A 25,268-nucleotide genomic window follows, 5' to 3' on the forward strand; every position below is an offset into this window, starting at 1 on the left:
GAGTTATAATTACAAATGTTTACGGTAGTCGGGCATGTACGTGTGTCAAACGCGTTCTGACGTGAATTCCCTTTGGCGAGTCGTCGCATTTACATAACTTTTCAAGGTGTGTCAAGATAGCACGACAAGATTGAATCTTCTTTCATATGAAGAGAGACTACAATGCACGGAGTATTTTCACTTTTTTATTGAATATCTCAGGATTGAAATCGAATTTTGAGGGGCCTGGTGAAGGTCAAAAGGTGAGACTCAATTTGGCCCGAAATGCACGTGCGACAAGACAGCACGACAACGACGAAATGAAGGAGGGGGTTGAGTTGTTGATGTCGGGCTCTTGCGGTTTTGTTGTCCCGTCCACCTTCCCAGTCTTTTAATTCGCCGGAATGACTCTGGAGTTGCGGTTGTCTGTTCTACTGAACCTGTCCAACATCTGGTTGCAGTGGCGACGCGTTCCGCCGGGTGGGAACTCCCAACGGGATCGTAGAACGGGACGAGACCAGATTTGTAAGGTATACCCTGCTTCATGACTTGGTTGCAAATGAGGATGGCGTGTGTGAGTGTGTTTCAAAGTGGGCAGTGATGGAACTATGAAGAGGATGGCAGATTGGGAAAATTCAAAGTCAAGTTCAGAGCTTGATTAGAGAAGAGATCTTGGGATGAACCTTGAGTCAATTACGAAATATTTACGTTGGACATTAGGACATTGGATCTTATTTGTGGACATTAGACAACAGCTTGATGTTGGACATTAGGGTAAAATGCCAAGTTGCCCAACTTCATGGAGCCTTATGTTGATGACCAAAATACGACTGTCCTACGTTATGGTTAATTACTATATATTTGGACATTAGGACATTAGGACAAAGAACCTAAATTTTGGACATCAGACAACAAATTTTGGACACTGTCTAAAATCATGGACCTTTACCCTTATGTTCACAATACAACTGACCTACGTTATCGTAAATTACTTTGTTTTTGGTCATTAGGACATTAGGACCTTAGTTTGGACATTAGACTACAGTCGTAATTTTTTTTATATTTTTGCGTTGCATTTCTCTGAATCAATGGTAGCTAGTTTCAAGTTTCGTCGTATTAAGTTTGTTTATGAACAACATTTTTAACTTTAATCTTTAACACCAACGCCCACGAGACTACGTGATTCTGTCATAATGTTCCAGTATTTCTAGAAAAAAAGCAAAAACAACTGCACAAGAAAAACAACCTCCCACACACACTCTTACCCCATTTTAAGAATGGAACCAGGGGAGACTACAGTGACAACAGCGCTGAAAACAGAAAGTGGGTGGGAGAGTCCCTTTATGCAACCCAATGATGATGGTCTCTTACACACTGTGCACTGACTGACTGACTCAAGTGGCACTAGTTAGGGCAGGTAGAAAGACGACGACGATGTCTTGCTGAGCTTGGCTAAAGTTGACGTTTTACCAGAAAGCAGAAGAAATGACTTTGTTTGCAACTGGTAGAAGTCAAGGGAATTTGCAGAGTTCTCAGATGTTAAAGTTGGGGTTGTTCCGTAAGGAGTGAAGAAGTGAAGAAGTGAAGAAGTCCAATGACCACACGGAAAGAAAGTTTATCGTGAATCTTGCTTAAGTTTAGTTAAAAATAAAAAAAAACTGAATTTGACAACTGGAACCTGCTCTAAAAACAAGGAAATCTAGCTAAATTATTAGTTAATTTTAATAATTTGCAAGCTTGAAAAATGGTGTCAAAAGCTGTATGTTTTCAGAAAGTCTGTAGGCTATTTTAACTAGATTTTATGGTTTTCTAGAGAGTTTTATAATTATACAAAAATACAAAAGTACAGAAAAAAAATAACAAAAAAATACTGTCTAATTTTACTTCATTCAATTAATTCTGGAGCAACACGAGAAAAGGGCGGATAAGCATTTCGACAGCTAGAACTGTTTTGCAAATTCCGAGCCAACAGGTAATTTTTTCACAAAACTCGATGTGGTAAACAAAAGCCGGCCTTCCCAGCTATCTTCTAATGCTGCGGGTTTTGTGAAATAGTTACCTGTTGTCTCGGAATCTGCAAAATAGTTCTAGCTGTCGAAATGCTTATGCGCCCTTTTCAAATGTTGCTCCAGAATTCATCTAAATTTAGCGTAATTTAACTAAATTAAACAAAAATAACTTCATTTAACTATATTCAATTAAATTTAACAAAAATTTTATAGTTTTATTCAAAAAATAAATAAATTGAACTAAATTTTACTAGTTTCTACTAAATTAAACATTTTTTTTCTAAATTTAACGAATGTTACTAAATTTCTATCGGATGGGGAAGTAAAACGTCGGTCCATTTGCGTAAAAGAGGTTTTGGGTGACTCACCACACATAACCTACGGACGCCTAGAAATGAGCAGAAACTTGCAACAGAGACCACAAAAGACCCGGAGGTCGTTAAAGTGGATTGCTTTGCTTTTTTTTCAAATTCAAATTCGGTTTTATTGGTGAATAATCAGATACAATAAGTTCTTTTGAGGTACAAAACAGAGTTTTGGAGTTCCTTTCAGCTGTGTGTTACATCATAATCCATTTTGGAACAGTTATTGCTAGTAAATAAAAGTGTTGCCAAGAGTAAGAAAAATAAAGAAAAAAAAACTTACTAAAATTGCAAGGGAAAGGGGATAGAAATAGAGAAAGCTTAAAACTAGATCACAATTTTTTATCCTTTATAGATGTGCTTAATCATCAGCTCCCCGAGGGCCAGAAATTGCTCCGCCTTGTTACGGCAGGTCCGAAACCGCGTCATCATCTCCCCCGCGAGAGCAAAGCACTCCGGCAGGGTAAAGAGATCTTCCCCGGTGACTCCTTGCTGGGTCGCATCGCCGCTACCGGCAGCGACCACGCTTGCAAACGACCGCCCCCATCCAGGAGGGAACGCTGGGTTGTCCGCTGGAACCGTACGCTGGCCAGCTGCAGGAACGGCTGCGCTCGTACTTCGCTGAGGAGGGTGGGACGCTGCTGCTTTCTTCTTCCTCTTTTCCTGCTCCTCGAGGTAGTTTTTCCGTGCGCTGCATCCACGGTAGTTGCTGGTATGGTTACCTCCACAGTTTGCGCACTTGATGCGCGCCTTGGTTTGCTCTGCCTTGTCCCCCAAGTCCGCCTTGCACGGCAGTGCACACGCCTCCGAGAGGTGTGACTCACCGCACTTCACGCAGCGGGGCTGGAGGTTGCAGTTCCGCGAGCCGTGGCCGAATTTCTGGCATCGGTGACATTGCGCTGCGTCCGTCGGATTTTTGGAGTAAAACCGCCAGTTTACCCAAAAACCGTCCAACGCCTTAGTCCGCCGCAGGTCTTGAAGTTTGACGGTTCCGCGATCGAAGTACAACAGGTACAGGGTGTGTGTACCTGTGACCGTTGTCTTCCGCGAGAGGACTTGCTCCTTGAGGACGGAGGTCGGGCGGTCTTGGTACCCCTGCAAGACGATCTTAACAGCGGTCTTCTGCACGGGGTCGAATGTGTAGAATTTGAAGTTTTTACGCTTCAATTTCTCCACAACCAGGTCGAAGTTCTTTTGGTCAAATGTGAACACTTGCACTGACGATTTACCTATTTTGAGGCAGTACACGAGGCCTTCCAGCTGCTCGTCAACATCGTCCGCCAACGTGTCCAAAACGAAAATTGGTGGTGGTCGTCGTTCCTTTGGAGTAATTACTTTTTTTGGCGAAATCACTTTCTTCCGTGCACGACCATCGTCGTCGTCGTCGTTGGTAGTGCTGGTAGTGCTGCTGTCGGTGTTGTTGTTGTTGCTTTCCTCGTCACTCAGTCTCGCGAACTTGTTACTGGTGGGAATGTTGGCGGATGTTGATGCGCCATCGGTCGACAGATTGTCGGAAGTAGTTGAACGGAGCCTTATAGGGCTGCGGCCCTGGACACGGTAATTAGGGTGTAATAACTTGGGGTCGAATCCTTTGGCGCACACACTCCCCGGCGCGATGGCGGACGACGCGGCGTTGGTTTGTTTACCTTTTTGCACACGGCCGGTAGACGAACTTCGCGGGTTTTTCGAGGCCGCACACGAACGGCAGGCCCTTGGCATGCTGCAGGAGCTAACTCGCGGCTAATCACGGTAAATTACGGCGAAAAATTACGAAAAAACGATGGAGCACTGAGCACTTGGCTGCTGCTTGCACTCGTGCGTACACGGAGGGTGATTTGCTTTTTTTTTTTTTTTTTTTTTTTTTTTTTTTTTTTTTTTTTTTTTTTTTTTTTTTTTTTTTTTTTTACTGAATTCAGTTAAATTTAAATAAATAAAAAATAATTGAACCTTAATTTAACTAAATATAACCACATTCAGCTTTTCTTTTTTTATCTTATTGGATTAACTTGACTTATTATACTTTATTTTAGTTATTTAACGCATTTAATTCTACTTAATTTTACTTAATTTACTTATTTTACTTATTTGACAGAATTTTACCTGATTTTACTTAATTTTACTTATTTTTTCTTAATTTTACTTAATTTTACTTTATTTTACTTAATTTTTCTTAATTTTACTCAATTTTACTTAATTTTACTTAATTTCACTCAGTTTTACTTAATTTTACTAAATTTTACTTAATTCTACTCAATTTTACTTAATTTTACTTAATTTTACTTAATTTTACTTATTTTTACTTAATTTTACTTAATTTCACCTAATTTTACTTAATTTTAATTTATTTACTTTATTTACTTAATTTTACTTAATTTTACTTAATTTTACTCAATTTTACTTAATTTTACTTAATTTTACTTAATTTTACTTAATTTTACTTAATTTTACTTAATTTTACTCAATTAAACTTAATTTTACTTAATTTTACTAAATTTTACTAAAATTTACTTAATTTTACTTAATTTTATTTAAATTTACTTAATTTAATTTAAATTCATATAATATTATTTAATCACATTTAGCAAAATTTAACTTTATAAAAAAATGAATTTTATTTATCTAATTTTTTTTTTCAACTGAAAATAACTTAATTTTACAATAACAACACAGAAAAGAAAAGTTGAATTTTAAAATGTTGAAAATTTGGTAGGTTGAATATTACCTCTTTTTTGAGTAATATTACATAAAAAATGTGTAAAAATGTGAGCCTGATGAATATTCTTCAAAAACTGATAAAAAATCATCATTTTTTGGGGTAAAATCAATCATTTTTTTGTCACAAAATCTGTCACCGTTTCCTGATAAATATTACCACCATTTTTTTTTCTGTGTAACTGAATTTATTAAATTTATCTTATAAACTTACTAAATTGAACTTATTTTGGCAATTTTTCCAAATTTTATCAAATTGACTGAAATTCAACCTAGATTCAACTTTTTTTTCTAAATTTAGCAATATTTTACTTATTAAATTTTTATTTAACTAAATTTTACCTAATTAAACTTAATCAAACTTTTTTTGACTTGAATAAAATTGATTTAACTTAATTTCACATAATTTAACTTAAGCTAATTCAACTATACTTGATTTTACTCAGTTTAATTTTAATTTAATTTTTTTTTGCCCTGTTCGTTCGGATCTGTCAAAAAATCTATGCTGCCGGTTCTAGCTAGTTTTTGGGTAAAAGTACGAAAAATTGTGCTGAAGCACCATTAATTTTGGTAAAATCTTTCCTGTCATTTTAAATTGGGCTGTCAGTTTTGGAAAGCAAATCGGCAATCAGGGTTAGCTATTTGACCAATCCCAAGTTGGTAAATTCACCTGTAATTTTAGCTAATTCAACCAAAAACATCACTGTTTTTTACCATTTTTTTGTTTTTGTTCAACTCATGCTTTCAAGAACAACCCTACCGCCACTTGACACTACCCAGTAAGAAATACGGGGCCGATCGGGTCTGATCGTCAGAGCGACGATCAGGCCTACAGGGGCCGATGCGGGTCTGATTTTGAGACACGCATCAGACCCGAATCAAGGTATTTTGCACCCGAAACGTCAACCTGTCAAGGTTGTTCGAACATCGCAAGAGGCCTACGTGCGGGGGCGATGTAAGAACGACGTAGGGGTGAAAAATCGGACGTGCATCAACCACTTTTTTGTATTCTTCTTTTTCTTCTTCTGTCATCTGTCACTGAATTTGTTGATATGAAAACAGTAATTTTTGCGTTTTTATTTGTTTATTTTCATAAAATCGTAGGCAATAAGTTAATTTAATCTTATAAACATCAATTCACCGGTTGGACAGCCTTCAGGGGAACGCTCCAGACACGTGAGAACCGGCTCCGGTTGATTTAGACCTGGGCGCTTTCGTGTAGCATTTCATCCGTGGTTCCGAGGGCACCTGCAGGGCGGCGACCGTCCGCCGAACCTGTCCATGCAGCGACGTTCCGAGGGAACTTGCAGAACCATATTTGTCCATCGAGCCTATTCCGTGCGGCTTCGTTCCGAGGACACTTGCAGGGCGTCGTGTCTGTTCCGTGATGCGCTTTCTAAATTAATTTCCAGGGACCATGTCCGTCCAGCGTCGTTCCGAAAGCACTTGTAGGTTGGCAACCTCCCGGCAGTCCTATTCCGTGCTGTCTCTTTTCGACGGAAACTCGAGGTCCATTGCTGTTTCGCGTGGCAGTTCCGGATTGCATTTACCTTTTTGGAAAGGAAAAAAAACAATTAGTGCATTGAATCAAGAAAATTTTAGAAATAAATTACCGAAATGAGTTAAATAATAGGCCTGGCGCGTCCGTGCCGGTTTTAGTCCGTCGTGCCGAGTGCAATTGCAGGGCGGTGACCGTCCGGCGAGCCTGTTCCGTCCAGCGTAATTCCGAGAGAACTTGCAGTTTGGCGATCGTCCAACAACCATTTCCATGCAGCATTGTTTCGAAAGCACTTACAGGTTAGCCGCTGACCGGTCAATCTGATCCAGAGCCATGGCGACCGCGTGTTGCGCGTGCCAGTTCCGGATTGCAAGAACCTATTCAAAAAGGGGAAAAAAAACAAATCATTGCTCTGATACTGGACGAAAATGATAGGTACAAGAAAATTACCAACAGAATTGGCCGGGTATGTGAGCCGGTTCCGGTTGATCTTGACATAGAGCGTAAGTGCAGCATTTAATCTGTCGTTCCGATCGCACCGGCAGAGCCATACCCTTCCATCTGGGCTGAGGTTGAAGACTGCTCACCGGTTCCTACGCTTCGCCGGGATGGGACGGAACGTGACTTGCGCGAGGCCAGTTCCAGCTGTCCAGTGGGTTACGCTGCGGATCCCTCGGTGCTCGGTCGTGGCCCCAGTGTACCACTTGTAGTGAAGCCGGCTGGGATCAAGCAAGTTTTTTGAGCTGGAAAGGAGGAAGGTTAGTTTGGAAAAAATCAAGAATGACTGTTTTACCTGTCCTTCAACGGCATCGGTTGCGCTGCCACCAACTACGGTCCACGACCTCTGACGCCGGCGTGGCCATTCTGTTGCGAGGGCAGTGGCGGTTGACGGACGGTCGAGGCTGGGCCGCTGAACGACAAACCTTGGCGGGTTGACGAACGGAGCCGTCGCCGACGAAGAGTCCCGCCGGTGATCGTCGTGATCCCGGTGGTTGGGGACCATGACAGCACTGCGAGGCTGTTCCGCGTAGTATTGTTCCGAGGACACTTGCGGGGTAATGACCGGGTCCCATGCAGCGCTGCTCTCGTCGTCACTTTCAGGGTCATGGCTGTCCCGCGTGCTTATTCGGGATGGCGGTCAGGGGCGAAGTTTCGGGAGCGGAAGCCGGATTGAGAATTATTCTATTCTGTGTCTGTCGATGCGGGGTCGCGAAATCTTGAAAATGCCGTGATGTTTTGATCGTCGCCCAGGGGTGTACGTTTCTTCATCGCGATCATCTTAGTCGTATTACTCGCGGAACAAAACGACTCCTCCTTGTCCGGGACCAGGGTTTTAGATTTAGAGCTGGAAAGGGGGAAGGTTAGTTTGTAAGATTTCTATGATGACTTTTTACCCATTTTACCTGTTCTTCAACGGCACCGGTTCCGCTGCCTCCAACTACTCCTCCAAGGTAGTCCGGAATGGTTTAGTCCTGGAAGTCAAAATCCGTACTCTGCGGGTCGCCGCCGATCTGCTAAATCTACTTGATGTCACGGGAGGTCAGCCACCGTCCCGTCGTCCTTCTCCGGACGACAACCCCGAACCAGGACACGCCGGCTCGTTTTCCACATTTTTGCCCAACGGTACCGCCTGATACAGCGGTTGGAAAGGATTGACGGTTTTCGACGGCCATCTTATTGTTTGTTTCTTGGACGTTTTTTTTGGCGTTGTCGTTCCGCAGCGCGCCGCTGGTTCGAATATGCCTGCTGTGCAATTTCCGACCGAGTTTGTTTTCACCGATCACAACAGCCCGGTTGGTGGCAGGGGGTCTGCCAGGGAGATGCATCGAGGGCCGTTTCCTGCTGATGGTGCCAGGAAGCCGGTGCGCAGAACGGTGTTGAAGCGCTGTGGAAATAAAACAAGTTTATTTATGTTCTCAATTACAAGCTGTTAACTTACCACTAGTAAACTGTTCACCAGTTCTATCGCCTTGCCAGGACGGGCATAACTTGTCTTTGCTGCTCGCTAGGCCAGATCCTGTTGTCTGGTGGGCACCGCTGCGGACTCTTTAAGGTTGTTGTTCCGACTTCTAGTCCAGTAATCGTTCCACCACCTTCGTGCTCGGTCTTGGACCAGTGAGGTAGATATTCGCAAAGCCATGAACGAGCCGGTTTCAGGTAAGTGGACCGATTCCGGTTGATCTGGACCATCGGTCCAGACAAGTGGTTCCAAGGGCACTCGTGGAGCAATAATCGTCGTGCTTCAAAACCGAACCGTCGCCAGTAACTGCTGTACGTGGGAACGCTGAACCTTTTAACCCACTAGGTTTTCGTTGATGCTGTTGGAACAGTAGAATCGTGGCTACTGGCGTTAACAGAAACCACTAATGAACGCTTGCCGGAATAAAGCTGACCGATTTTGCGCCGTTGTTGTTTTCTGCGTTTTGATCACAACCTAACCTGACGCCAGAAGGAACTCCAGATCTGCCTTCCTGGAAGAGGAGACGGTTAGTTTGGGTTGGGAGATGATACGAATGATTGTTTTACCTGTGCACATGTAGTCAAGGTTCCGCTGCCGCTTGCTGCCCAAGGGCCACACCTCGAATTGTCCAGCTACGTGGCCAAAGTTTAGTTCTTTCGTTCACCTTTTTGGTGCTCCCGGTCACCCCCAGCGGTTCGACTACACCAGTTTCTGCGGCAAGCTCCGTCGGTTTTGTTGGACTTGTCCCCGGATTCGAAGGGATCGATTATTTTTAAATCAACGGAAACGTTCCGTCAGCGAACATTTTGGAACCGGCAAGTCGGCCGCAGCTTGAATGTCCAGATCGGATTCCTGCACGCCAGCGGCTGGCGCAATGCTGATATGCTTCTTTTTCTGCGCTGTTTATCGGGTTGGCCACAACGTAACTTACCGCCGGGTGCGAAACCAGAATCGACTTCCTGGAAGGGGGAAAGCTATTAGGGGTTGAAAGGTTCAAAAAAAATGATTATTTTACCTGCGCTGCTTCAGCACTGGTTCCGCTGACACCGACTGCTCTTTGGCCACCTCCCAGGTGGTCAAGCCCTGCGTTGACCGGTGATTTAAAAGTATTCTACGAAGCACGACCCTGTGGCGTTAAACGAACCCTTACTCAGCTGTGCAGCTTCGCGAGATCCTGTGTGATAGGGTCCAGCGCCCTGCACTTGATGATGAACTACATCTGGGCGTAACTTTATCGGAACCCACCAGCAGGTCAGATTCCATGTTCTCCTCGGTCAACGAAGTGGCACGCGACCGACGGATGGGTTGTTTCCCGTTGGACTTTCTTCAGTTACTCGACCGCTTTGTTTACAACCTGCAGAGACGGTTCCGCCGGTCAGAGCTAGGGGGATGTTGGATCTGTTGGCAATTGTACTTCTGCAGACTTCTGGTCTTTCTGAAAATAAATTTAAAAGGAAAGATTTTTAGTTTTGCTTGAACACACGAGCTTTTTCTTCTTACTGTTCCTGTTTCTCCGGTGGCATCGGAAGCTTCTCTCGGTATCCGGCTGTTCCTGCCTCAACATTTTCGTCGTTACCGATGGTGCCCAGCACCAGACACCAATCCGTCACTGGTGGCCACTCGGCAGGTACCAACATATGTGTTGGTTGTTTGGTTCTGGAAGGGCCGCCACGTAACGTCAGAATCGGTGTCCAGCTTGGTCTCAATGCAACTCTGGAAGGAGAGATAAAAAAAAAGTATTTGAATATCTTTGCCGGAATTCGTTTCGTTTCCGTAATTTTCTTACCCCTTTTCTGAAGCCGCTGCGGCAGCCTTGTTGCGGCTGATTCAACTTTACAAAAAAAACTGGACCGCACCGGAAAAAATCACGAACAAACATGCAAACGACGCAAGAAGTTTTCCATTTGACAGAACTTCCGAAAAATTTGCACTCGCGAAAGAGCGAGATAACGTGCTTTGCGAAACGTCGATGAAAAACTTGAGCATGCTCTCTCTTTTACGCTAACGCGCAGCATACAGTTCATCGAACTGATCGAAAAACATCGTTGCCTTACAAAACATCGTGGGTTTACGGACTTTCGATCTGGGTAATGAGAGCTTTAAATTACACCGAGTGTGACGCATCCAGCTTAGAGAGCCTATATGGAGAGGCGAAATGTCACTCTCAGGGTTCCAATCGAACTGTCAAATCGGGGTTCCAATCGAGCAACAAGATCATGCAAGAACAAGGTTGGAATCAATTTAAATTAATTTTAGCAAAAAACGAGACTTATAACAATCACAAGTATTGTAAAACTGTTGATGGTAATAATCTGGTAGTTTCTGTTATGTTTGTGCTAGTTCGATACAAAAAAAAAGCTAGCACCAAAGAAAAACAAAAAGTTTTTCAACCTTAAATTTGAATGACCATGGGTGTTTGAATTTTCTCCTAGAACATTTCATTTCCCTATGTAGGTCCCTAATCCAGCTGACTGGAGGTGTGCTTTTTATGGCGTTTCGTGTTCCACAGCCATTTCCCCTACCCCACGAAGAACTGCAACTCGCTCGACATAAAGTGCTAGACAGAACCCATCCATCCATTTGTCGGTGGCAACAACGCTAAGCCCCACTGCAAAAATGGAACCAGAACACGATACCTGGTGCGAAGCAGGGTAGTTGGTTTTAATTAAAGGAAATTGGAGCGCACTTTCCTGCGAGGGTGGTGGAGGGGAGGGTGGGGTAAAACTGTTGCGGAAATGTTGGCAAATTTGAGCACTTTCTTCCGGAAGAGTGGACACGCTGCTATGAAATCTAACCTTAAACTAATTTTTGCTTCCTTTTTTTTGTTTGCTCTATTTCAGCTTGCGACTGTCACCCAATTGGATCGTCGGGCAAGAACTGTAACCACACGTCGGGCCAGTGCACCTGCAAGGAGGGCGTCACCGGGTTGACCTGCAATCGGTGTGCCCGCGGATACCAGCAGAGTCGGTCCCACATCGCGCCGTGTATTAGTGAGTATCAAGCTAAATTACTATTTTTGTGTTTGAAATAGCTGACTCTTCATTTTTTAACCTCACAATCATTTTTTTTCCCTCCAGAAATTCCCCGCGTTACCATGGTCAACCACCAGGCACAGAATACCGCACCGGACTCTTACCAGTACGATCCAGATGCCAGCGAAAGCACCAAAGAAAGTGAGTAGTAATTAATTTCTTTGTGCGGTTTTCCCTGGATCCCTGGACCGGCAGCGCCGAAAGGGACTTCCTCCTGGTCAGGTCATCATTCATCTGTCTAACAGTTTGCCACGACCGGAAGCCTTCGGGAGCTTTTTCACTTCACTTGTTGGTACAAAACGGTCAAAGTTGAAGTTTTTTCCCAGTTCCCAAAGAAATGAAAAGCGAAACCTTTTTCCTCCGCCCCATTTGAGCGATAGCGCACGTTCCAGGACGTCCAAGGTCTGGCTGGCCAATCTGCTCGCACATGTTGCTAACGTGTCAGGTTGTTTTTTTCCGGACCGGAGTCCATTAATCAATCTCGCGCGCTCAAGGCTAGAAAAAAAACCAAGTAGAAGAACGCAAACTTGCAAAGTCAGAAATGATGAGAAAAGGTACCTACTTCAGAAAGCATCAAGCGATTTGGGGGTGTGCTTTTGGGCAGGATTAGAATTGATCGAGTGATTTGGCGAGACGGGGGAAAGTTTTCCAATGAATAAATTCGGTTGGAGTGATGGATTGTAATTGTTAGCAGCGATAATAGCTAACAGTTTGGAATATTTCGAGTAATTGATTTGACAGAATTTATTTCAAGATAAACATGTCACTCAAAAAAACTGCCTCTTGAAATAGTAATGTTACTGTCCTTATGCCTGTAAACTTTACAGCAAAAAACCCGATGGTAAAATCGTTTGCAAAAAAGACGTTTAATTTTACAAACTGCATGTACAATTTTTGTTAACACAAAAAAAAAGTTGCAACCGACGGAATACAAACCCAGCTCCGTCAATAAGGACTGGCGCATTAGCCCGCTCGGCCAACAGACCGATAAACGGTGGAATGGATAAACGCATGTAGGAGCTTGACATTTCGGTCAAGTAAGTTTCCAATACTGATGGGCTACACATTTCAGGGTGTAACATTACACAGAATTTCATAGAATAATGCAAAATTTATTTAACGCCTCGGCCTTTAACAAGCAGCTGGATTACTACTTTTTTTGCTGTGTTGGAAAAGGGTAACAAATGTCAAACATTATTATTTCTAACACAGTAAAAAAATCATATGGGAAGGGGTACATCGTTTATGTTAGGAAACATGCGTAATTTTACCACTTTTCTGGTGTAATGACACTTTTCAGTCCAACTTAAGGTAAATTTACATCATAAAAGAGGTTATATTAAATCTTCCAAAATTACACCTTCCAAATTTACACAATTTTTACTATATGTTCAAACTGTTTGTTACTGTGCAAAAGAATCTTATGATTTTGATTTGGCATTTTGTTTTCTATATACAGCAATTCCCCACGAAAACAGCATGGAAAAAAACAAAAGTGCTCGGATCGGGCTCAAAATTTTTCTGGGGGTTCCCTGGCCGAAATAATTAGACCCGTATTTTTTTGTTTGGCCATTAGGGTGACCTACGGCGTGTTAGGGTGGTCTGAAAAATGGCCATTTTCGTCGATTTTCACAAAAATCACTTTTTTCGAAAAATCATAACTCCTCGCCATTTTAACCGATTTCAATTGTCTTATACGCAAATGAAAGGTGATAAGTTGGCCTTTCAAAGAAAAATAATAAAAAGTTTCAAAAATCTAGCCTAACATATGAAAAGGTCGAATGAAACTTTAAAATGCCGTTTTGATGGTGTCTGGACCAAAGAGCCTATGTCTGGAAATATTTTTTTCGGAATCCCCGGACATTTTTACATAACATACTAAAAAATGGGAGGAGTTCATTAACAGGATTCCGAGATATGATTTTTTGAAAATAAAATCCGTGTTTTTCGACGCGCCGCGCGCAAAAACCGGAGAATGACGAAATTGGCAAAAAATCAACTTTTTTCACTAAAACTGCGATAACTTTAAAATTTCAGCGATGACCTATGCATGTCTGGGTACCAAAAGTTGCGTTTTTTAATTACAAAAATTTTGGTACCCAAACATGTATAGGTCATCGCTAAAATTTTAAAGTTATCGCAGTTTTAGTGAAAAAAGTTGATTTTTTGCCAATTTCGTCATTCTCCGGCTTTTGCGCGCGGCGCGTCAAAAAACACGGATTTTATTTTCAAAAAATCATATCTCGGAATCCTGTTAATGAACTCCTCCCATTTTTTAGTATGTTATGTAAAAATGTCCGGGAAATCCGATAAAAATATTTCCAGACATAGGCTCTTTGGTCCAGACACCGTCAAAACGGCATTTTAAAGTTTCATACGCCCTTTTCATATGTTAGGCTAGATTTTTGAAACTTCTTATTATTTTTCTTTGAAAGGCCAACTTATCACCTTTCATTTGCGTATAAGACAATTGAAATCGGTTAAAATGGCGAGGAGTTATGATTTTTCGAAAAAAGTGGTTTTTGCGAAAATCGACGAAAATGGCCATTTTTCAGACCACCCTAACACGCCGTAGGTCACCCTAATGGCCAAACAAAAAAATATGGGTCTAATTATTTCGGCCAGGGAACCCCCAGAAAAATTTTGAGCCCGATCCGAGCACTTTTGTTTTTTTCCATGCTGTTTTCGTGGGGAATTGCTGTATATATATATATATTTTTTATCATAGAAGCAGTTTTTTCTGGCAACGCCAATTCCTTTAAATCTAATCTCATTATCCAATAAACTACTATATTGTTGGTACATTGTATTAAAATCAAAACTAACTGTTAGGTGGAATAAAGTGTAGTGTTAAAATATTTGGGTTTACAGATCATTTTCTTGCAGATTTTTTTTTCGTTTTTTTTTTCTATTATGAAAGTAAAGCGAACGGCAAGATTTGAAGGTGTAAATTTAACTTTTTAATGTAATTTTATTCAAATTAATTTGCAAAGTATTAAACACCATAAAAAGGCAAAAATTGGTAACCTAACATGACCTAATGTAAAGTTTCAATTTTTCTTCAAAAGCCTTCAAAATTTCTATGGGAGTTTAAGTGCAATCAGCTCAAATCAATTTAAAATGCAGGCCCCCTTCGTTCATGTTCATTTTTAATATTTTCAGGTTTATTCAAAGATCATTTGATTTTTTATGAATTTTCGATACAAAATACTATTTTTTCTCAAAACTCAATTTAAACCAATCATTACACACTAACTGTACTTGTGAATAGTGAACTTTACAAAAAAAAAACACACACACATTAAAGTGTTGAAATCTGGCTTAAAGTTTAATTTTTTATATTTTTTGACCCGAATTCCGAAAAAAAACTTTTCCAAAATATCTAAGTACTGACGAAAATTTAAAAAGTTTTCGTAGTTTTGTGCATTTGAATCCAATCCAACCCAAGTAGCAATCCAAATGCTCCTAAGTTTTATCAGTTTTTATAAAACATTTGAAAAAAGCGTCTTGCTTTTATAAAAGCTTTTGTCAAGTCTTTTTGGGCTTAGCAAAATACTGTTCTAGAATTATTTTGAAAAAATCTTGAAATGTTCTCGAAGAACATGGAGCAAAGTTTCATTAATCTCTTTTTTATGTACTTACAGTTATCTTGAAGAAGATATTCCCAGAATAAATTGACTTCACCAAATCAGTATTAAAACCAAGTTGTTTAGGGAAAGCTTTATTTGAAATCTTTTTGTCTTGACCTTTCAAATGTCAAACTCAGTCTACTTTTAGCAGCAAGAAGATCGGACGTTTCTAAAGTGCCGGGCAAGCTCTTTTATTAAATTAAAAAAGATCATACTGCATTCGTAATTGTTATGTGAGTTAGTGATTAAATTGTGTCAAATTTAGATTCGTGAGGTGATGTAACAAGTGTTGTGCATCTTTCTGAGCTTCCGGCATTGAACATTGGAAGGCGTTTCCGAATCATCAAGTGAAAGAAGTGACAAGTATTATTTTCTGTTGTAATAAATAAATAAAAACGGTGAACTGACCGAAATCCTAGTTTCAATCACGAAAATGACGAAAATGTACCAACACATGATTTTTGGATCTATCTCCAGTGGGCTAAAACTTGCATGCGCTACGGTCGCAGTATTGTGCATTTTACTCTGGGTTAAAACTATGTCAAAGCTCACTCCAGTCTAGAACCCCTTGCTTAATCTTAAACAAGAGCTTTTCAAGAAACGTTGTTCTTGATCAAGAGCATCTCAAGAAAAGATGTTTTTCTAATAGCTTTAAGTCAGAACAAATAGATTTAACGAATTTCGCCATGTTTAAATGAAAAAATAGCGACCTAGATGGACGCCCTGATGATGATTACAGCTAAACAAGAAAAGTTTGCTTAAATTTTATGAAAAATGAGAGTTATTCTCACAGAATAATGTATTCGGTGTCTATTTTTTCGAGGTATCTCTATAAATTGATTGGTGAAATATTAATGGCATGGATTTTCGCAATATGATTGAATCGATAATAAAACACTTAATTATATAATTATTATATTCATGTCACCGAATAAAGTTAACCATTTGTCGTTAAAAGTTTCAAAGAATAGTTGGATTTAATAAAGTAAATCTTGCACCCATATTTGCTTGATAAAATATAATTTATCCTAATCAAGTAAAAAAGTTTAAATCATGTTTTATTGCGGCTACCAAGAGATCTTCAATAAAGCTACAAATTTGATTAGCTTTAGAATAAGTTCTATTAGATCTCTTGAGAGTATCTGGAGAGTCCGTTAAAAATCAACAGCAGTACTGTTTGGCTCTAGAACTCTCCTGAAATATGCTCTTGACAACCTCCTAAAATGGTCCATTTTACACTTATTGCTGCTTTAACTCTTCTTTATTGCTGCTTTCAGGATAAAGCGGTTTTTTGCTCGAATCTTTCCAGAGACTCTTAAAATATTCTTCCAGAGTGAATTAAAACGTAAATTGTTACTTGGGAAACATGCTAAATATGATTATCAATGCAGTAAAATGCATTTTAGATTGTTTTCAGTTGATTTAACTCCTGTTTTCATTGAAATTTTGAAGTTTGAACTTTGAAAAATATTTGCAACGGCCTAATTTCATTCAAAAATTCCGTGTTTTTTTCCTAATTTGCAGGGTTATTATTGCAAGTGTAATAATATAGAGCAGGCAATCACAAAAATGTTGATATTTATCCACAAGGGGTTTGCTAATAATCATCATGAGTTTTTGAAATAATGCTTATTTATGTATTTTAATTCAAATAAAGACTTTTAAATCTCTTATACAAATTTTTATTATTAGAACACTTGACGAAAAAGTTTTTGAATTTTCTTTTCATAAATCCATGGAAATTTTGCATTTTTTTATACTTTATTCTTTTATTTGCATAAAAAAAATGCAAAATTTCAATGAATCCATGAAAAAAAATCTTTTACTTTTTCGCCTGGAAGAAAGAGTATACAAGATTTAAAAGTCTTTATTTGATTCAAAACACATAAATAAGTGACCTAAATGGTTTCATTTGATCTTTCACTTTTTTTTTTTCAATGAAAACGATAAAAATTGTCCAATGAATTTTTAAAGACATTTTTATAATAAGTGAAAGTTTCATATCACTTATGTAGTTTTACAAATTTTATGATGTAACGTTGTTGTTTTTTTCTTATTTTCCATCAGAAAGTTGTGAGTTGTGTATCATGTAATATGTTATCTAATTCTTGAAAATATATATTAGGGTGATATCTAATATAACATAAAAAGATCTTGCCTTAAAATTTTCAACTCGTTGTTATTTAGAACAAAACTTGATTTATGTAGAAAAAACCAAGAGAATATTTGTTATTTTTTATTATAAATTGTGTCAATTAACATCGTTTCATGTGAAATTTTAATTTTTTCCAACATTATCTCTAACACACGCAACAAAAAAAAATTTTACCGTTGAAACAATTGACGTTTGTGTATTACTTCATTGTAATTTGTTATGTAATTTTACCTCAATTTAAGGGAATTAGTATGTCTATATATTTTTATATAAAAAGATGTTTTTTAGCACTTTTTTTTCTTGCAGAAAATCGGCCAACAATTACAGATGGAACAATACCATGATTTTTTATGCTGTACTGAACATGTTTTATGAAATTTCTGAATATATATATTTTTTGTTATTAGTTTCACTGGTTCTGCACAAAATTATCAGGGCTTGCGATTTTTCGCAATTTCGCGGAAGCCTCGTAATCCATGAGTTTGTGTCCGTGAAATTTGGCCAATACTGTGAAATGTCACGAAATTAGAAATTTGTACTTGAAAAATTGTTTACTAAAACTTAAATTTTTGTATTGAAGCAAACCACAAGACAGTCATTTTTTAGCAGAAGTTGTCAAAACAAATAAAAAAATTACATGGTATTTTACATCATTTCAATTACATCATTCAAAAATCATTTCAAAATCAAAATCAAAATCAAAATCAAAAATCAAAATCAAATCAAAATCAAAAAATTCAAAATCATTCAATAACATCATTAAAAATTTCATAAATCGTGAACAAAAAAATATTTTTCTTTTTTTATTCGATGCAAATATTTTTCAACGTTTTTGTCCCACGGCTATGGCCGGGGTCGAGAAATAAAAAAAAAATTGAAATAACAAGCCAAAGTCTCAATATTTCAATGCAAAAAGTGTTTTAAAATGCAAAAAAATAAGATTTGAAGGAATTTAAAAAAAATTAAGATACTTTTTGCAATACTAATCATCGATAATTTTCAAAAATTCAAAAGATTTTTAAATCAACCCAAACATGCTTAAAATGATTACTGTACGCAGTGGATGGCATTTTTAACTGCTTTCAGTTGATTGCACTACAATTTCCATTGAAATTTTAAAGTTTTTTGAAAAAAGAAATTGTTTTGCCCCCTGATTTTTTGGGCCGACATCGAAGAAGGGGGAGTTTTTTTGAGGGGGGGTTGTAATTTTAATGCCCATGTTCGCATAAAAGTTCCATTTTCAAAAACAGCATGCTGAGACAATCAAGTTCTGCAAAGTAAATGAAACTGCAAATGCATGAGAATATAATTAAATGAACGCTTTCAAGTTCTTCAAGATCTTCTATTTACCACATCTTCAGTAATTGATCTCGAATGATTCTGAATGCGTTTGCTAAAGGTTATCCATACCAGTTTCGAACTGATTTCTCATTTTCGATAACGCAGACAAAGCAACAACTTTGTCATACTCGTTCTCGATTATCGTAAACCCCACAAAGTGATTGGTCAATACTGCTAAATTGATTGTTTCTGCTTCAGTAAAGACCTCCAATCTCGGCATCGGATCTCGAAAATTGCACAACTCTGGATATGAATAAAATTCCTCATCCGCTGCGTTGAAAAGTAAAACAAACCAGAATAAGTAATCAGTACAACATTTCCTCGGAACAGCACTAAATCAAATCGTTTCGAGCCCATCAGCAAAACTGTACGAAAGAACAACATTGAACTGATTGAAATTAAGACCTAAATCATTCCAAAGTCACACCGAAATTGCACAACACTGCCCGATTGAATTCACCGTTTAGAATTTCAGATTGCGTTCAACCGTCTGCAAAAGCAGCTAGCCGAGCTGATGCTACTATTAAAGTTTATGTATTTTATGCAGCAGAAGGCTGCATGCTGGGCCGTTCAAGGAGCAGCGCGCCAAACCCCCAGCAGCGATTAGGCGCATCATCCTCGTGTCCGATGGCGAGGAGGGTTGTCCCATTTTTTGAAGACCGAGGCCGTGGCCTGTCAACGCAGAGCTGAGGGGTTATTCTTTTCGATTAGCATATTTAATTCTTTATTCTGGCTTGGCTAGGGTGGATCGACTTAAAAAATGAGTCATTGTCATAGTTAAGTTATCATGTTTTATTTTTTGATTGTATTTAACGAATGTAAAATATTATTACAATTAAACACCTGAACTCCCAGGCTTGTTATCAGGTTGAATTTTAATAAAAATAGTCGATTTTTAAATATTTTTTTCAAAACTTTAATTCCCAAAATCTGTATTTTTCAATGTTTGATATTTTGAAGATTGGATCTCTTGTTGCTGAAGTACAGCGAATAAAAAAGAAACAAGATTTTTTTTCAAGTTTTTATTCAAACATTACACAGTGGGAAAAATTGAGGCAAAAAACGGATTTAATTGATGCCGAGACCAAGACTTTTCTTTTGTTAACAATTTTGAGGAATCGTTTGGTGATAATGAGAATGGTCTGTTAAGTCTGTGGTAGCGTGTGGTTCGTCGGTGATAGCGCAGCAATTAAATTCGCGATTTTATGGTGCAAAACTGTTTGATGAGCGCCTATTCTTTGTGTAAAAGCGGCACTGTAATCCATTTTAGTGTTTCCTTGTGGATTTTGCTGAAAAGTTGTCGGATTTTGTGGTATTTAGGGTAAATTAGTAAAACTTTCAAAGTTGTCTTCGTTGTCTTCTTTTTTTTTGCGTCGCGTTGCTCCACTCTCAAACGTCAAGCGTCAGCTTTCACTTTTATCGTTTGTATCGTTTTGTTTTGTTGTACGGTTTTCGAAGTTACGAGCGCGTTCAAAAAATCCTGAACTGCAAATTGTAGACAATGACGGTGTTTTGAAGATTTAGTTTTTCGTTTTTTTTTGTGAATTTTGGTTTGGGGCGTTCGGTGTCTTAAAGAACAAGAAGAAGAAGAGTTGCAGCCGAGGTGTGTTGTTGGCCATCCCATCAGCATAGGAAGCAGCTGGAAAACTTTTCTAGAGTAACGGCTCTGGATATTTTGGTCACCACGTTTACCAGTTTAATATCTGCGGAGAACTTCAGTCAAAACATTAAGGAGGAGCTTCAACTAATTTGGAGTCATACTTGATTCTAAAATGACTTTCATCGAACATTACAACACGATGGTATTCAAAGCAACTAATATGCTCAACTTCATAAAACCATTCAGTTATAACTTTAAGGACCCCTATACATTGAAAACATTGTTCATAGCTTATGTTCGCTCTATTCTTGAATATTGTTTCGTCGTGTGGAGTCCACACATCAAAACACACGAAACCCGTATTGAATCAGTGCAAAAACAATTTTTACTATTTGCTCTTCGTAAACTAGGGTGGACAGTGTTTCCCCTTCCTTCGTATATTGCACGCTGTACCTATGTTAATAAGCTTAGAAACATTTGTAAAGCGTCGTGAATTCGCTTCTCTCTCGTTCGTAAATGATCTTATTGCAAACCGAATTAATTCTCCAGAGTTGTTACAAACATTAAATTTCTATGAACCCACACGCGTATTGAGAGCACGTGAGCCTTTCGCATTGCATTTTCACAGAACTGACTACGCTAAACACGGGCCCATGAATAGAATGATGGAAACTTATAACAAATATAATAACATAATCGATTTCACAATGACAAAATCCACCATGAAAAAACAGTTTTACAATCAAAGATAGATGTTCCCCCCCTGTAATTAGAAACTAAGCAACGATCATGTAGTCTACGTATGTTTGACGAATAAATAAATAAAAAAAATAAATAAATAAAAAGAAAAAAAAATACTTACATTGCATTTATCATTGCCACTTAACTAAATACACGCTGATCCCATTTTTGCCTTATGGGATTGGAAGTTTAAAGATAGGTCGAGAACCCGTCAGGTTCTTGCTGTATGTTTAGGCGGGGCCGGACAATGCCCAATGACCTCGGAATTGGACCGCAAGCAGCTCTGTCATTCTGAAATGGGTCATTGGAAGCAGCGCTAGGGCTAACACCACCTAATGTCCGGGACTGCGATAAGTTGTATCAGCATAAACCAAGTCTGATACAGATTATACTTTCCCATAATTTCGTAGCCGGCCTACGGATATTGGATTGGTTGAACACACACACACACACACACACACACACACACACACACACACACACACACACACACACACACACACACACACACACACACACACACACACACACACCGTTTGGTGATAGTGAGAATCCGCGTAAATTTGCTTAAGGCTCTTTTTAGGTCAATTTACCCTTTTTTCCTGTTTTTATTACTTTTTAATATGTTGCTGAAATGTTTAATATTTTGACATAACTTTTTCTTGAATGATAAATTCCGAGAAATCGAATGGTGATAGTGAGAACCCGTGGAAATGGTGGATTTATCCTATTTTTTGATGTTTTTATAAGTTTTAAATATGCCGCTGAAATGTTCAATGCTTTAACGTAACTATTTCTTACATGAAAAATTTAGGAATCGATTGGTGATAGTGGGAACCCGCAAAATGTACCTGAAACTCATTTCGATGGAGAAGAAGAAAAAAAAAGAAAAAGGAATTCAATTCCGAAATAAGTTTCTCACATATAAAAACCGAACTATGCGGGATTCATCTCTTTATGTTGAAAAGTACACCATGTACTTCCGAGTGCTGCACAAAATCAAACTTTTTTCAGTAAAATCGCTGTATCTCACCAATAGTTCATTTTAGTTTGAGGTCTATATTGATTATTATGTAAAATTGGAAATCAAGCTGTTTGTTTACGATTGATGACGCGTTTGTGTGATGCTCCCGGTAGCTTCGCGTTTTTCGGCGAAAAATAGGCGTATTCGCGGCAAAAGTGGTTTTATTCGTTTGTTAGTGAAGAGAGTCACACGGGAAATGTGGAATATCAGTGATAATAGGTGCTAGAATCAGTTTTATCGCGATTTAAATTGTGTTGTTTTGGTACAAATTGTTCAGCCATATTTGACAGGAGGCAAGCAGAAGAAAGAAAAATCGACGAAGAGAAGCATAGTTGGAGAGATGTGTGTTGGGTGAGAGTATTGTTTCGAGTAGCTTGCGAGAGTTTGGCCGTGAGATGACATTTACAGATATGAAGAAAAATCGACGAAACGGATAGTGTGTGTGTGCTGCAGAAAAAGAGCTTTTGCCCTGGCAAGCAAAATTAAGGAGAGGCTGTGCAATTTGTTGGTGGGAAGAGCTGCTGAGCGGGGCCGGCCCGGCGGCTCTCTGTGAGAGTTTGAAAGCTTTCGTCTACAGTTGGACTCGAGGATGTTGCTGATGCATCGGGTGAGAGCGTTCTTTTTTTGTTCTCTTTTCAGCTGCTCTGGTTGGCTTGAGGGGTAAGGGTGGATTGGTTAAGAGAGGAAAGTGCTGGATGATTCATTCAAAAAAATGCTGTGGTCGTTGTCGGTTTGCTAATGCACATTTTCCAGCAGTTAACACACGTTAGTTTTCGGTTTGGAACAATCCATGAACCGCGTGGACACTTTTTTGAAATCTCAAACCCCCTCCACCGCCTCCCACCCCCCTCGTGGTCAATTGTCCATACTAATAAAAACTTTTTCTGCATGGAGTGTGGACATTTGCCAGAAACCCTCCCCCTCCCCCTTTTCCCGTAAAGTGTCCACGAGGTTTATGGATGGTCCCTTTTTTTTATTAATTTTGCTCTTTGCTCACAGTAGAGCCGCTTCCGTAGACGTAAAAATGAATCGTTTTGGAATATGATGATGATTGAGGTGCATGGATCTTATCTTTCCACAGCCGGCTGTCTAAGATTAGATCTCAAACAAATATTCGCGTCGGGATTAAAATATAAAATACACTGAAATAATAATAACACTTTCTCAGCAGCAGCATCCGACTGCTTGCTTTGAGAATAAATTTTCAATCCTGTTAAAATAATAAACCTCACTTAATCTAAACGGGAATTGTCTCATCAGCAGCATCCGATTGCTTGCCTTGAGAATAAAAATCTAACAGTTAACTTCATTTATGCCAATGGTCGTATCGCTTGCTTAGGGCAAATCCCAGACCTTTACCCATCACAACTACCAACTCCACGCGACATTTACGCATCCTTGTTGTTTAAATTCGATTAAATTTGATCAAATGATCAGTTTGATCGAGTTCCACAATAAGGTTGGGAAAAAGAGCCTGCGGTTTCGCTACCTTTTTCTAAGTAAGTTCAGCATCAACACTTCCCGTCCTTATTCCTCTCCCGGTGAATGGTGGATCCTTATTCCTCTCCCGGTGAATGGTGGAGATGGGAGCGGCCGGCAATGGATGGCTTTCATGGTGCTACCTGTCCTGTTCTGGTAGAATTGGTTTTAATTCCCTCTAATCAATTTCTAAGCAACCTGGGCTGGACAATTATCACACATACATGACGAAATCCAGTCTGCAACCCGCTAAGATCACCATCTCCATGCGAATGCGAATGCGAATGCGAATATTGATTATTATGTAAAATTGACCGGGGAACACGATGGTGATAAAATAAAACAAATAAAAGTATAAGAAATTGGTCAAAACTGAATTTTAATACTTAAAACGTTAAAATAAAATATTAGTGGGCATTTAAGGGTTAAAATTTTATTTTTATCTAATTCTTTAGACAATTTCCTATAAAATGCAACCTGTAGAAAGTCTTTTGCTCAAATAGTTGCAAAGTTATTATTAAAAGAAAAAAAAAGTTTTTTAGCGGGCGGTGCAAAAAATAGAGGGATGGTCCAATCCGCACCAAACGTGGGATTTCTGTTAACTATCGATAAATTAACGTTCCCTCCATGTTTGGTCCAAATCGGTGAAGGTCGAGTCCAAAAGTGTACTCAGTTGACCTGGAATGACCCATATGTGAGCAATTCTTTCAGAGTTTGACCATCCGATTTGTATAGCATTTTAGAAAAAATATTTCTTTTTTGGTTGCCTTTCATACCCCCAAACAAACCATTTTGCATCATCAGTTTGTCCATATCATTTTCCATAAAAATTTGGCAGCTGTCCATACAAAAATCGTTTTTGAAAATTCAAAAATCTGTTTCTTTGGAAGATTTTTTTGATCGATTTAGAGTCTTCGGCAAAGTTGTAGGTATGAATGAGGACTGCACTGACAAAAAATGATGCACAGGAAAATTTCTGAATTTGAAAATCACCTTTTGTTACTAAGAAATAATTTCCAAAAAAAAATTGTATTTTGTCATGTTTAAAAAGAAAACAAACAAAGAACTCTTTTACTATGTAATGTTTTTTTTTAAATAGTGATTGTTTGACACATTCTTGATAACAGATTTTTTTAATTTTAGTATTTTAATAGTGACGCGTAACACGGCCTTCGACCACGAGATATGGCCATGGAAAGGTAAAAAAGCAGTTAAAAATAATTAAATGATTTTTTTTATCTGGCAAAAAAAATCGTCGACGCATTGATATTTTGGAAACTTATGGTTGCAAAACAGCTGAATAGGTGTACAATGCATTTCAAAACATTTTTTTCATAAAAATATTCAAACCATGGCTAGTAATTTCAATTTATATCCTTTTTTATTTCCCCCTTCGACTTTGATCAGAGTCGAGGGACATAAAGTTCAAAAAAATATTTGCAACAGTCTATCTCGGAAACGAATGATCCGATTGTCAATGTCAAAGAATGATTTTTTTAAAGTTTTCTGCTCTAAATAAAAAAATATTTTGAATGTTCAAATCCAGTCCATGAAAACTTAATTTTGATTAATTTTAAAGGGCAGAAAATTTCTCAAACATTTTTCTGCCAATGATTTTTTAATTGGTGTAAAATCTGACAGACGATGTTTATACAAAATATACATAAAAATAATGTACAAAATATTAAAATTCATTTCTTGATGGAAATTACTTAATATTTTTATGAAAATGTGCACCGTTTTGGCA

The 25,268-nt window shown here is 38.6% G+C and overlaps 1 protein-coding gene and 1 long non-coding RNA gene across 4 annotated transcripts in view; one reads left to right on the top strand and one right to left on the bottom strand.

Annotated features, from left to right (window-relative positions):
- LOC120416387 (netrin-B-like) overlaps positions 1-25,268 on the top strand; it is a 154,618-nt gene that overhangs the window by 124,728 nt on the left and 4,622 nt on the right. The window contains exons 4-5 of the mRNA XM_039578166.2: positions 11,361-11,510; positions 11,598-11,693. Coding sequence (XP_039434100.1) covers positions 11,361-11,510; positions 11,598-11,693 — 246 coding nt within the window. The remainder of the gene's footprint in view (positions 1-11,360; positions 11,511-11,597; positions 11,694-25,268) is intronic.
- LOC120416493 (uncharacterized) lies at positions 6,133-10,440 on the bottom strand. 3 transcript variants are annotated; one of them, XR_005605357.2, is made up of 10 exons: positions 10,307-10,440; positions 10,021-10,233; positions 9,536-9,955; positions 9,087-9,479; positions 8,500-9,027; positions 7,964-8,445; positions 7,354-7,905; positions 7,011-7,303; positions 6,676-6,937; positions 6,133-6,612 (listed from the first exon to the last, which is right to left on the bottom strand). It is a non-coding gene; the product is annotated as an uncharacterized LOC120416493 (long non-coding RNA). The 3 variants fall into 3 exon arrangements; XR_005605355.2 differs by having other exon boundaries at positions 8,500-9,031; positions 9,087-9,494; XR_005605351.2 differs by having other exon boundaries at positions 6,134-6,612; positions 8,500-9,031.

This window comes from Culex pipiens, chromosome 1 (genome assembly GCF_016801865.2).
Source record: "Culex pipiens pallens isolate TS chromosome 1, TS_CPP_V2, whole genome shotgun sequence".
Classification (NCBI taxonomy): domain Eukaryota; kingdom Metazoa; phylum Arthropoda; class Insecta; order Diptera; family Culicidae; genus Culex; species Culex pipiens.